The sequence below is a fragment of the Acipenser ruthenus genome, chromosome 10, assembly GCF_902713425.1.
Source record: "Acipenser ruthenus chromosome 10, fAciRut3.2 maternal haplotype, whole genome shotgun sequence".
Taxonomy (NCBI): domain Eukaryota; kingdom Metazoa; phylum Chordata; class Actinopteri; order Acipenseriformes; family Acipenseridae; genus Acipenser; species Acipenser ruthenus.
The window spans coordinates 46,445,650-46,459,975 of record NC_081198.1 but is presented as its reverse complement, the minus strand read 5'-3'; the positions used below and the strand labels follow the sequence as shown (position 1 = coordinate 46,459,975).

At 38.9% G+C, this 14,326-nt stretch overlaps 1 protein-coding gene across 2 annotated transcripts in view; it reads right to left on the bottom strand.

Moving 5' to 3' along the window:
- LOC117412040 (kinesin heavy chain) overlaps positions 1–14,326 on the bottom strand; it is a 36,768-nt gene that overhangs the window by 6,917 nt on the left and 15,525 nt on the right. The window contains exons 10-20 of one of the 2 annotated variants that reach the window (XM_034019998.3): positions 13,461–13,609; positions 8,571–8,719; positions 5,397–5,572; positions 5,068–5,136; positions 3,561–3,767; positions 2,908–3,054; positions 1,813–2,001; positions 1,391–1,508; positions 937–1,013; positions 490–599; positions 139–240 (exon numbers count right to left, since the gene is read on the bottom strand). In XM_034019998.3, the coding sequence (XP_033875889.1) occupies positions 139–240; positions 490–599; positions 937–1,013; positions 1,391–1,508; positions 1,813–2,001; positions 2,908–3,054; positions 3,561–3,767; positions 5,068–5,136; positions 5,397–5,572; positions 8,571–8,719; positions 13,461–13,609 (1,493 nt within the window). Of the gene's footprint in view, positions 1–138; positions 241–489; positions 600–936; positions 1,017–1,390; positions 1,509–1,812; positions 2,002–2,907; positions 3,055–3,560; positions 3,768–5,067; positions 5,137–5,396; positions 5,573–8,570; positions 8,720–13,460; positions 13,610–14,326 lie in introns of both variants that reach the window. The other variant, XM_034019987.3, reaches the window with a different exon arrangement.

Here is a 14,326-nt window from a genome sequence, read left to right as displayed (position 1 = left end):
TGGGAAACACAAAGATTGTGCAGATTTTCTTCCCATAAGCTTGTCATAATAAAACATTTCTATTCTAGCAGCTGCTGATCTGGTGATTGAACTAAGGTGATTGAATTGAGAAAAAATAATGCATCTGTAAACACGAACATGAGTTTCTGCAGCTTCATATCCTTCTCCTGCTCTTCAGTCTTCAGTTTATCATAATCGGAGATGAGTTTTTTATGCTCCAGCTGCAGTTTCTGATTCAAGCTGGAATAAAAAAAACAAAGTAAAATAGACATTTTGTTTGATACAACAGTTCAACATGTATTTTGATTCATTTATACATACCAAATGAATAACATACACTCATAAAAAATGAAAACTGGGATATTTTCTGTAGAACAAAACATAAGCTGTGCACACGAGTTATGACAGTTTTGTTACTCAGTATCTGGACTAAATGGGGCCTGACTTTCAACTGGTAGTCATTTCCGTAAAGCAGATCCCCTTTCTTACTCTTTGAGCTCATCGATCATTTTCTGTTTGTCCTCGATCTCATCTCGCAGTCTGGACAGCTGCTTCTGGTGGATCTCTCTGTGACTCTCCATCTGTTTCTCCAGGGTCTCCTGAAGAGGAGTAGAGTGAGAGGTCAGCTCTGAAGTGGGTCAAACAAGACACCACCCAGCTAACTGCAGTGAAATATATTCAGGAATTACAGTAGACAACACTTTCAGCCTCTCTGCCATGGAATTAATAAGGTAATGAGGTGACTGTACATCACTGCTAAGTGTTACTAATGTTTTAACTCTGAGGGGTTGATGTAACTCAAAGTGTACATTTTATTAATGGTCATAGAAAGCTTTTTCATTTAATTATTTAAAACAGAAGCGCTAGGATTATGTTTGTTACTGCTATTACGTAAGTATCTCTGTTTTCAGTGATTTCCTTTTAGTTTCATATTACCTTCATCTCTACAGCATCCTGGAGCAAGGTCATGTGTTCCTTCTCTTTGTCCATAACTGACACTTCATGCATTGCATCTGCTAAAATAAAACAATAATCTCAGCTTTGAACCCCTTTATAGCTTTATATTTATATTTCTAATGCCACTAAATTAAATACTATGACATCTTTGGAAATCCAACCAAAGCGTCTTCTTTATCTTCAGAGAAAGGACATAAGCAAAAGCACATTGTTTCAAGAGCACACTTTAGACCTGCCCCAACAGGGACAACCTTCTTAGGGGGTGAAGGAGCAGTTCATTCTCCATGCCTATCTGATCTAAGGTCACCAGTGATAATTGTTTATAACAATCATTTAACATGTGACCAAAACCTTATTCAGGGCTCCAGAGTGAAAGCCTAGTTTATTAACCCACATGCAAACAGCCAACATCCCCTCAGATCCCCTTTGTTACCTTGGGCATTGAGTTTGGCCAGCTCCTCTGTGAGCGCGTCCTGCGACTCCTCAAGCTGTCTCTTCTTCTGCTCCACATTCTGCATGTAATCTGTCAGGGACTTGATTTTAGCTTGGTGCTGTCATGAGTAAACCAATACAAAAATCAGATTAACAGCACAGCAGCTAAAGTGGTTTCAATGCAGCTGTCCCACCTAAGTGAACATTTTAAGTACCACACTCGCTACCACAAATCTACCGGTAGCCAGTTTCCCAGTGAAATCAGCGCTTCCCATTTTGTAGATATTAAGGGAACCAGACAGGCATTCATCTGGTTCTCTGAGCAGACTAATGCTGGTATATCACACAGTACCCCTCCTCAGCCACTAGAGGGGGTGAAAACCTTCCCCTTGGCGTTCCTGCTGGCTGTACTGCTGGCCTCACCTGCGAGATGAGGAGCTGACAGGAAGCCAGTTCCTTCTCGTTGACCTGCATCTTCCGGGTGGTGTCGATCTGCGAGGTCTCCAGCTGCTTGCTGCGGTTAACTAGCGACTTCACCTCCGACTTCATCTTGCTGATGTAGAGACGAGCCATGGTGAACTCCTCCTCAATGACACCGTTCACCTCGGTCATCTAAATGCCAGGAGAGACCTCACAATGACTCACTCCTGGCCTGGCACCCAGGAATACCTGAGAGTGCACTGGCAAGGTCAGTTAGCAGGCAGGTAATTATTCCCTCAATGAACCAGAAAACTGTTTTAGGCATGAAGGTGTGATAATGACAGTTTGACTGGCTGAGATAATTGTGGTTTGTACTAATCTCCAAGATAAAAGCGCAATGTTTAACACATGCGGAGTGAGGGGCTCCCAACAGCAGCACCATAATTCTTTTAAAATACATTAATACATTATCCATCTTCAGCTCTACAGTTCATCTTTATCTAGACTTAAGTGCTACCAAGGATTTTGCAACAAAGGAAATTAGTTTGGATTATTAAGTATCAGACTGCTAACCTCATCCCAGCCCCATACTCACAGGGAATAATGTGATCATTATTACTCTATACCAATGAATAGCAGGTACTTTATTAGTCTGCATTCACTGCAGAGGGGGACTTTTCTTCTTCCATACACTAAGAAATTTGCAATCCAACTAGTAGTTTTGTTAAAATCTTTGTAACTTATTACCACATATAGACATCCTAGAAATATTCTAACACCAGTATTGCAAGAACTACAACACTGTATCACTCTCTGTGCTTCAATGCTATTGTTAAACAGTTTAATTTATTTAAACATGAATACATACTAATTTAAATTGTCATGGTCAAAGCAACTTAAACACTAGTTTTTAGCTGCAAGTGAGTACTACAGTCTCTTAATACCAGCAGAGGGCACTATTTCTCTTATTTGGCTGTTGCTGCTTTTCTAATCTACTACTTGTACCAGGCCAGGCCAGTTTGCAAGGTCTGAATTATTAGCCTGTGGTTCCAGACACTGGAAAGCTCTTGTGTTTCGAGAGCAGACGGCAGGCCTCACCACTTTGATGTCGTTGGTGCCGATGATGCCCCCGATCTCATTCAGGTCCTTCAGCAGGAGGTTAAGGATCTCAGCTGCTCTCTTCTTCTGGTGCTTGCTCAGTTCTTGAAGCTGGTTCAGCTCGCGCTGGACGGCCCAAAGGCACGTCTACAAATAAAAAAAGAAGAACTCAGTGTACTGTACTCTGATTACCGATATCAGATAAAATGCTGGTCTGACCAGTAGCCAGAAAACAAGAAGATGCCATAACTCATCCTGGGGAATCTTTGATGTAGCTGCAATCTCAACCACTGATTTGTGAATGTTCTCATATATTGTTACTAAGTGTTTAAGCAATGGGTGCATTGAAGGTATGATATGAATGTGTAAATTATAGAAATATAACCAGAAATGTTTCTAGAATGAGAAGGATCTAAACCAACAAAAATGTTAACAAATATGTTTCCATGAGAATCAGATTAAACTGACGAGAGAATAGGAAACAACTTCTTTATCCCTAATTTAGTCAATTGTATGTGCATACAAGGAAGTCCTTGATTTTTTCTGGATTTCAAACAGAGGGAGCACATACAAAAGTTTTGCTGCCCCCCCCCCCACTACACACACACACGCACGCACGCGCGTGTTCCAGATCACACCCCGCCGCTGCTCACTGTTTTCTGGGCGAGCTCATCGGCGAGCTGCTCGTTGGCCTGGGTCCTGTCCTCCACCTCCTGGGATTTCTGGTCGTAGTTGACAGCCAGCTCCTCCAGGGCTTGCAGCACCTCCTTCACCTCGTCCTTCGCAGCCTCGTTCTCCATCTGCAGCCTCGTCAGGTCCTCCTGGATCTTCTCATAGTCCCGCCTCGTCGACGCCAGCAGCTGCAACACACACACAAGAATGGGGATGTCAAGAAAGTTATACACTCCAGAATCACCCAGCTCTAAACCTGCTGAGCCTGTTAGCACTTAGAACCTAGATCCTAAAACGCCCGCCAGTAACTGTTCCTAAATGTCTCAAATGGAAAGTACAGCATGCAGTTCCAATCCCTCCAATTATGTTTTAAAAAAACTAAAAACAGTGCTTGCTTTTTGTAAGCAAACAATTTCACTACAATGTTTACTACAATGGCTAAATATAAACATTAAAGGGCAGTATAACCAAATTGATGAATTGTCTGAAAACCTTAATGTTAGAGAATAAAATGTGCCACAAATTGACCCACCTCAACCACTAGAGAATGCTAAAGAGCTATTATCAGATGAGTGAGAGCTTCATTCCTACTGCAGGCACTGCAGTTATGTATTAACTGTATATCTGTATTACTGTATCGTGTGTTTTTATGTGTGCATTAGGGCAGGGATAGACAAAAGTCGTTATGAACTTTACTATTTATGTTGCAATTTTCCTGACTAACAGTGTCCTTGCTTGACTCCTCTGAGCGAAATGTTGGATGAGCAAAATGAAAGCCTGGAGTTAGTGGCTCACTAAAAGGTTTACACATTAATGGCATGATTCATAGTTCCTTGCGTTTATTTTTAGATCAGGATAATCTGGAGTTTTAAAACACAGTCATTTGCCAAAGTAATTATTCCAGCACACTAAATATCTGTCAATAGCAAAACTAAGAACATAAGAATAAAGGCCATCATAAAGCTTAGCCTTTATCACCAGAGCTCCAAGGTTTCTCTGATAAGCAGGAAATTCAATTGTTTGCTGTTCTTTGAACGCAAAACGTTCCGGTAGGTGCCAGAGATCCTACAGATCCAACAAAACCACCCAATTCACAGGGAGTGACCAGGAATGCATATGCCAGCCCAGAACTCAACCACATACAACATAGCCAGGCTCTCTTAGACAAGCAGTTACAGACCTAATGTATTGCTTTCTTGTGTACTACCTCATTTACACCACAGGGGTCAGTCTCACTTGCGACCGCCCCTGAAACCCTACACTGGCACATGTACAAACATATTTACACTGTTCCTATATTATATAATGAGGGAGCACATCTGTAAATATTTATATATGTAAAAATGACTCGCTTGTGTTTTTATACTGTGGCTCTGGGTGGAACTTAATAATTTACCACAGTAACTCCCAGGAGCTCTTAGGCAATCCTGTTATCATTAATAATCAGTCCTGGGTCAGAAACAAGATTAGCTATGTTGGTTATCTTACCTCATCCTGGTCTAGCATCTGCTGTTTCAGTTTCTCGGCCAATTGGCTCTGCTGGTTAATCTCATCATCCTGCAGCACAAGAGAAACCAATTCAGTTTAAAGCACCAACAATAAAGACCACCTTCCCTCTACCTTCCTTATTTGCAATTGTATATCGTTTTTTAAACATCACTAATAAAACGTTCATAGATGCATTACGAATTGTTCATAACAGACCTTAAGCAAACACATCAGTAAGATGTCAATGCCCAGGCACCCACACATCACCACACCAGTAGAGTTACATACAGTTAAAGATCAACAAGCCACATTGCCGCCCACATGCAGACCTTGTCGTCAAGCTGTTTGTACAGGTTTGCGATGTTCTCCTCGTACTTGCTCTTCTCCTCTGCTGACAACGAGGGGTTGGGGGAGGCCAGGTTGTCGATAATGGGAGTGTTATCACAAGGCTCCAGGTTCTTCTGATCCTCAGCACTCAGCTGCTCATCTTCAGGTACTGCCTCACCTATTGAAGATAGATAAGAGCAATTATATTAATGCTGATAAGAGCAATGATATTAATGCTTCTAAAGTATTAATGCTTCTAAAGTCTAGCCCTATGCATCTTTAAGTATGCAGGATACAGACCTGCCAAGGGATAAGCAATGCCTGTACAGAGCCTCCAGAGGCTTCTATTGTGTAGATCATCAAGAAGATTATTCATCCAACCAAAGGGGTTTAATGATTTTCAAGAAAAACACTCAAATGAACATCTCCATTTCTCTTACAGAGACTGTCACTCTGACTGGGGCCCGAAACTGCTGAAGAAACACTGTGGAAAGATTCCCTGTATCAGTTGTGCCAGGACAAGAGCTAAGCACTCTCCTTTTGTGTTTGGGATTGTGGTTGACACCTTAAACCCTAGTTCTGTTTTGTACCACTAAGCAGCAACCTGGACTGCTGTTTATAAAGATCGCAACCTTATCAGCTGACCTGTCCAGGGATACAATACAAAAATCTTATAGCGTGTTCGTGCTTCTGAAAGAAATATTTTAACTAATGTATAACACATTTTTACACATAGGTTTGACTGGAATAGTCTAAACGAGATGCAACTATGATAACTGAAATAACAGATGTGCAGCGGTACAGTAACGATTCAAACCTAGGATTCCTCGGTTCACAGTCTGGACCAAACTTCACTCTTTCAAGGAATGATCTCTTTGTAGACAGTACTGCTCCCCTGTTCCAACTCGATGTTAAGACGCAATGACCCCTAGTAATAGAGGTTATATTGAAGAAACAACAAAGATCTCTGTAGATCAGGGATGAGCAGCAGGCAAGACCAAAAGGTAGAGCTTTTTTTTATATATATATAAACCTGCTATTACTGACATGCTTTGTTGATGCAGGGATTAAAATCGCAATTATCCTTTAGAAGAACCGGTTAAAAAGTGCGATCTTTTAGATGGAGAAAAAAATGATAACAACTGTTCACGCTTTCAAGATTAATAACAAATAAACTAAAACATGTGTACACAATGTGTAAATGCTGTAAATAAGCATTTGTATAATTGTGATCTTATATATATATATATATATATATATATATATATATATATATATATATATATATATATATATATATATACACACACATATATGTATATATATAGAACATGCTTAATTAAAAAAAAATGTGTGATTAAAAAATAAATACATTTGGGCCATTATTGTTCCTTGCAATGACACTGGTAGCAAACACTTCATTAACAGCTAAGGATTGATGGCGTCATATTAGGCCTAAGGCTTCTACATTCTTCTAGTTTCTATGGTAACCCTGCAGCACTGTAATCAAGATGTAAATCAATGTCCTGCAGTGATCTGCGTTTCTGGGCCGAGTCATGGCCTGCCAGCGTTACATTGTAAACTACAGACAAAGTCGACATGAAATGGATAGCAGACACTCCATAAACCTTAAATCAGTATTTGAGCAAAATAAATAGACATCTACCATAACTTAAAGGAAGACCTGATGGCCCCACAAACAGTGCAAACAGCACTTTCATTAATAATCATAGTTTCCATATAGAGTAGTATTTATGTTTCCAACTATAATCTAAATGCAATCACTAAATGGCCAGACGTCTAACAGTCATGACTTTTTAGGGCTTAAAAATAAATAAATAAATAAATAAAATCAACTGATTACCTTTAAAATGTTTACTTTTTTCAGCATATATGCGTGAAGTAAGCAACCACAGCCAAAAGCCATGGGACAATATTTAAATGTTAAACCACCCAACCACCTCAAATAGGGTCAGAAATAGACATTCTCCCTCATAAAATGCCAGCAGCTGACTGGCATGTGCCATGTCACATTTGGGAAAGCCAGTAACATGCTCCTACTGGCCAAATACTGAGGCTTGGAGTGAAGCCTCACAGTGGGCTGGTAATTCAACATTTCTAAATTTTTAAATTATGACTGTGACGCAGTTTGTCAATTCCCTGCTTTGTTGTGTATTTCATTTACTTTCTGTGTTGCACATCACTGCATAACCCCTTTCAAAAGGGCAATTAGAACAAGGCCTAAAGAGGTATGGGTAAGCATTCAATTATTTAAACAAGTTAAGAAAATCAGCTCTCTTAAGTCTTTCCTTAAGGATTTATCTCCTATACATGTCTCCATACATGTATCTATATTGATTTGATTTATAACTGCATATGACTTTACAAATCTTTCTGTCCACCGTTATAAACGATTGTAGCTTTCATTCAAAACACGGAGCAGTGGCTCTATTCTAAACTTCATTATAACAATTACATCAGCAATACTCAGCTCAGAATTTCCTAATGGCCAATAACCTGCGCTACTATTCCCCACGGACCTCGATCTGTACTGAAGACTGAAATACATTTGCATAATAACTGCACTACTGTACTGCTTCACTTGCTTACACAGCAATGTAAGACACCATGGATGCGTACCAACAGTCTGATACTGCCTTAACATTATAAATGAAAAATAAATAAATAAATATGGACATTTCACTACCAACAAATTGATGAAAAGATCCCTTACATTAAAATTTTCCAATACTCAGGTACACAGGATTAAATTACACACAAAATCTATGTGATGCTCTTTTTTGAGATCAGTGACAGTCTTCCTGAACACCCATTTTAATCTTCAGGAGATGCATTTCTCAGTTTAGCTATTTCATCAAAGCAATACAATCTTTCTAGAGATCATAGTCTATAAAAATGTCTCAAAGCAAGCACACAAGGGACATGGACAGAGTACGTTTTAATAGGTTCAGGTTTGGGAAGTTCATAGCTATCAGTTAAGACAACAATTGCTGATATTAAGGTCACAGCTCAATAAACCCCGAGTTCCAATGCCAATCCAATCCAATCCAATCCTAAAATAACCAATAAAAATGGCCATTAGGCAGCAGGCTCGGCTTATTTCACATCAATTCAACCTAGATAGATCCACGAGCAAGAGAAGCTCCCCGTCTTACCGTTCCTCCAGCGATTTAGCTCCAGCTCCAGCTGCTGGATGACATTCTTCAGGCTCTTGCTCTTCTCCTTCTCCTTCTCATACTTCTTCTTCCACTCCTCTGCCGTCAGCTCCAGGTTCACTGATACTGTGTTTTTGATGGTTTTGGCTCTGTTTGCAGGATAAAAGAAGTAGGATAATCACCAACACAAATCTCAAAGAATTCCAGTCAGGAACTAGGATATTCACCAACACAAATCTCAAAGAATTCCAGTCAGGAACTAGGATATTCACCAACACAAATCTCAAAGAATTCCAGTCAGGAAATAGGATATTCACCAACACAAATCTCAAGGAATTCCAGTCAGGAACTAGGATATTCACCAACACAAATCTCAAGGAATTCCAGTCAGGAACTAGGATATTCACCAATACAAATCTCAAGGAATTCCAGTCAGGAACTAGGATATTCACCAACACAAATCTCAAGGAATTTCAGTCAGGAAGTAGTCCCAAGAACCCATCGGTGTCACAAACAATTAAATTAGGATCAAATCAGGATATATAAATTCGGATAAGAAAATACATTTTGTGATTCCACCAACTCACAAAACAATACTGATTTAAGGTCTGTTTATTTTTTTTATATGTGTTTAAAACATTCTTTTAGGTTTGAAAAATGAGATGAAACATCTAAGCTTCTCTAACACAGCTTCATAAACTGCAAGCTTCTTTAAATTAATCAAAATAAACATTCCTCAAAACAGAAACAAAATTGTGGGAATTTACAGTATATATGCACATTGAGTTATTAGAGAGGAACTGGACCACCATGGTATGCATGAAAAGAGTAGGGGATGTCTATGTTCCTCAATTAGGATCTCATTAATAGTTTTGATATGATTAATTACACGATTCAGATAGCCTTTATTACTCTTAGCATCAGAAACCTTTCATGTCTTTAGGGAATACTGTTGCTATTCAGTAAAATCAAATCTATAGCACTTTCTACTTAAAATCCACTCAGAGAAATTAATTCCTTGTGAAGAACTGATACAAACAGTCTTTCAGTGATAACTGCCCATCTGAAATGCTGTAGTGAGTGTCTGTCTCTGACCTCAATATAAAGCCTCACTAACTGGATGGTACTTGTTTAGCCCCCAGGGTTCAAACCACTGTACCAGTTCAGCTCATTTTCATACCTGGAGGGAATATTTAAAAGCAATTAATTACAGACGATCTGCCTTGTCACCACACCCACCTGATTCACACATATTTTGTAGGGAGTGTTTGTGTATAATTATTTCATCAACAGTCTCTGATCCACAGCAGATTTGTAACAAGACAACAAATGATGAACTTCAACCACTGAAAACAGAGAATTTCAGGAGGGTCTTGTAAATGTACTTTAACTCAAATCAACCATCCCTAATCCCTGAGTTTACACAACTGGGTTTAACAGTGTTAGGACTTCTATGGTTACGAATGATATGTAACCAGCTGTACTATAGATAAACAGATGCACACAGCCTAAATCTATGGATTGCATGAAGTCAACAGCATCAACAGGACCTACCATACCACTACATTAGTAATGTTGCCATTCCAGAATTAGTTCAAATATTTAGGTAGGTCATAAAAACAATTTTAAAATGTGTTCTCATGTTTCATATTTATTTTGTCAATTTTTAAAAATGACACTCACAAGAATAATATGTACCCATTATACAAGCTCAAGGAGACAAAAAATGAAGACGAAATTAAAACTAAAATCTGAAAAAATAGGGAAGAATAAATTGAATGTTTAGAAAAAAAGCTCAGTAATTGAGATGCCACTGTCTTCTGCCCACTGAACACAGCGTATTAACTGAACAGGCATAAACTGAACAGGAAACATATGACTGAAAAATTACTAGGTACACATTTATGTATTTTTCATTTCAGTACAATGATTTCATGTCACCAATGGTAGAAAAGAACGAAATGTGGCTGTAAGAATATAAATAACAATCCCGAGACAAACCAAATGAAAACCAGCAAGCACAAGAGCCCACAGATAGTAAACGGCTGTCTGAGCGATTGGAATACAAACAGAACGTAAAACATCAGACATTTATTCCTGTGCCCCTAACAAAGCTCTGTTTGTCAACTGTTCCGAACAACCATTTCATTCTCTCCACACTTCGTTCCAGAATTGTCTCTTGGTTCATGCTGCAGCATTGAAAATCGTCACAGTGTTTACACTTGCCAGTCAGACAGTCTGCTATGTAACATGCACAGAAAACAGCCCAATAACCCAATACAAATATTCCAAAATAACTGAGATGCCACAGCTCATTTGCTTTTGGTTTGATGGACACCAGGTGGATGCAAGAATAAGGGAACAATTACATAGCCCCCAGGGTCAGAGCAATAGTTCAGAGGGATTGGTGTTATTTAAACAAAAGTGAGACAACACAGTACTGAACTGCAGCATATTACGATTCCATTGTGCTGGTGCCCGTAATATAACTGGGGGGAGCATAGAGCTTGTTTGAAACATCCGAGTAAGAATAATTTAATGTATTCCAACAGCATTTCCCTCGGGTCTACAGTCACCTAAAACACTTCAGTGAGCAATGGCTTGTGGATTTGGATTGTCAGAAGCTGAAAAAAGCCATCTAGCTTGTCTACTTTTAAATCTCAACTGTTGGAAAATGTCACCTTTTTAATATCTGTAATACCTGAACCATTTTTTGAACAGCTCTTCTTGCTCAACCAATGAAGCTTGTGAATACAATATTACCAATTTTCTATTTAATTCAACAATTAAAGTGCATTTTTTCATTTACACTGTAAAGCTAAGGGAACACAAAGCCCATTTTTCAGGAACTGTGGCTTGAAACCTGGTTCCAGGAAGCAACTTTGCTATAACAAACCCTAAGTCTCCCCTGGTGTACCATGCAGTGGCCTGAAACCTAGTCTCCTGAAACCAAGTTACAAGCCAGGCTTTGTGTTCCCTCATCTGAAAAGACAGAAACAATAATACTATGGGTTCTTCATCCAATAGCCTTGAAATATTTGTTTTAATGGATCTATGTGAAACACCACATGGTGTATACAGAACAATATCTAGTTGTTTAGAATGTTTTTTATGCTTAAAAAAGTGTGTTTGTCAATACTTGCTGTTATTGCTTAATACAATCCAAATCATTTTCTCTTCAAACTGTAGCAGATTAAATAACAATGAAGGTTAATTTTCTTGTCCTTCTCGGTTACTAAATAATAAATGGTCCAGCTGTCCTGCATTTATCCCATTAATCTGCATTAAACTAAATATCTAGAGAGTTACATACATAATGTGATGGTTCAGTAGCTCTCCGCATTAGCTATGTCAGCAACCATATAAACGGCAAGCTCTACACTCACAGGGGAGATTCTTGGTTTTGTAAGGCCTGCTTCTGAATGATTTAACTACTAAGAATCCCCACGCAGAACCTCATTGAGGGTTTGCTAAACACTGTACTTCACAGCGCTTTAAATATAAAACACAAAAAAGCAGTTAACAGTTTAATAGTAATCCACTTTCTATCTTTTACATCTTATCAAAGCTCCTGTCATTTTACAGAATGTTATGTACAGTATGTTAAACAAGAACATTTCCCAAGCTGCTACAGCATATCACTGGAAAATGATAAATGATATGTTCATTTATATGTGATGTATCTCCTCAATTCTTGTCGAAAGGTGGTTTACATACATACTGTACATGTATTTATATCAATACATATGACACACCATATAATACTGTATGTTCCTATAAAATGTTATATTGCCATAAATAATATATTAGGCAAAAAAACTGGTTACAAACAGTAGGCTTAATACTGTACCAAATACAAATATAATAATGTTGGAGAGAATAGTTTTGGCCTTCTGAGAATGCTATTTTTATGTTATGCTATTTGTATGTGTTCTGTTCTTTATCTCACTGGTGAAACACTAACCACCCAACCAAATGATTTATAATGAAGAGACTAGCATAGGTGATTCTGCACTTGGGTTAAAGTGTCCATAATACTACAATACAGCAAAATTCATTGCGGTAATACTATAGACTGACTAATTTAAAAAACTTGTGAAGCTTCAGGACACACCACAGCAACACCGAGCCAGGGATCCTAGTTAATTAATTTATACAGTAACAGTGCAAGAAAGCTGACAGAGGCTATGAACACAATAACGCCACTGTGACTTCTGACAGCAGCAGATTTAGTGCAAGTTAGACACAAAACCATACATGGGAAAGTCCACTGTCTGATTCAGCAGAGTAAGATTTATGAAATCTGGTCTTGACAATGCACTAGTGGGTTGCTACACAGGACTATATTTTTAAACCAATGGTAAGCAGTGCTATGATCAGTAACATCTACTTTCAGATGTATGATAAGTTTCCAGAACTGCATCATTTTCCTCAGGGAAGGGTGGAGTGGCTATAAAAAACAAGAGCTGGAGGACAAAATACTGGATATAGCCAGCTCAAATGTAGCTTCCCATCCACACATTGTAATCACCCACCAGTAAAAGGTATAGACACGACAACAATGAACTGCACAGCTAAAATTTCGATAAACATACTCATACTGGGGGAGCACAAAGCCACTTTTTCAGGAACAGTGGCTTGAAACCTGGTTCGAGGAGTCCGGGAGACCTAGTTTTAGGGTGTGTCTCCCCTGGTGTGCCATGCAGTGGCCTGAAACCTAGTCTCCTGAAGCCAAATGCCAAGCTACACAGTGGCTTCGTGTTCCTTCAGGTTAACAGGCAAGTCAAGTCATACCAGAAAAAAATCACTAAGGGTTACAAATCTAGTTTTGAAGTATTTCCTCAAGACATAATAAATGTGGTTGAATATAGAGAGAAGTTCAGCTCCCACCTCTGTCCGAACATCAGGGTGGACTTGGTTTCAGCCTCATTATAGACAGAAGGGGAGCAGCAGATGACGATGGTGGTTCTGCAGTTGCCCCCCAGAGAGTCTTGGAGAATACGGGTCATCTTGCTGTCTCTGTATGGTACGTGGGTTTTCTAGGAAATACATTAGCACAGAGAATACAAATAATGATAATAATGTGATAGACTCATATGTATGTGTATGTTTTAGCTCTTGACAACGATTTCTATCGCATACCCCACCCCCCCAAAAAATGTTGGAATAGACATAAAAATCGCCTTGACAATTACTCATTCAGCTGGAAATGATTCCCCTGTCACTTTCTATTTGAATGATCTTAGGAGGGTAATAACTGGGCTAAGTATATTTTGTAAGTCAGGCTTCCTCTATTTAACAGTGGTGCAGAAACGCAGGGGTTAGTGAAAACACTGAAAAAGACTTACTGTCCAAACGGCTGTCATTGAATTTTATACATTTCTATCGCTTTTGTAACATTAAACTACTTAGATTTGGGATTTCTCATTTGCCAACAAGCCTCAATGTATCTGACATCTGGGTCACAAAATGAAGAAGTTTATTGAATAGATTCTGCTCTGCACTATTACCTTGGCAACCAGTGGGCAGGCCCATCAAATACTTTATTCAGACAGCAGTATGCTAATGGGCCATTCCATGAAAATGTTAAAAATGTAAAACTGGACAAGTCATCAATATTAATATACTGGCAAGATCAAGTCCTTAGTACACCTTTGCTATCACACACAAACACACATCACTCCTCAAGAAAGGTGTAAAAAAGCAAGCAAAAGTGACCTCATCAAAAAGCTGCAAACGTTACCACACTAGGATTC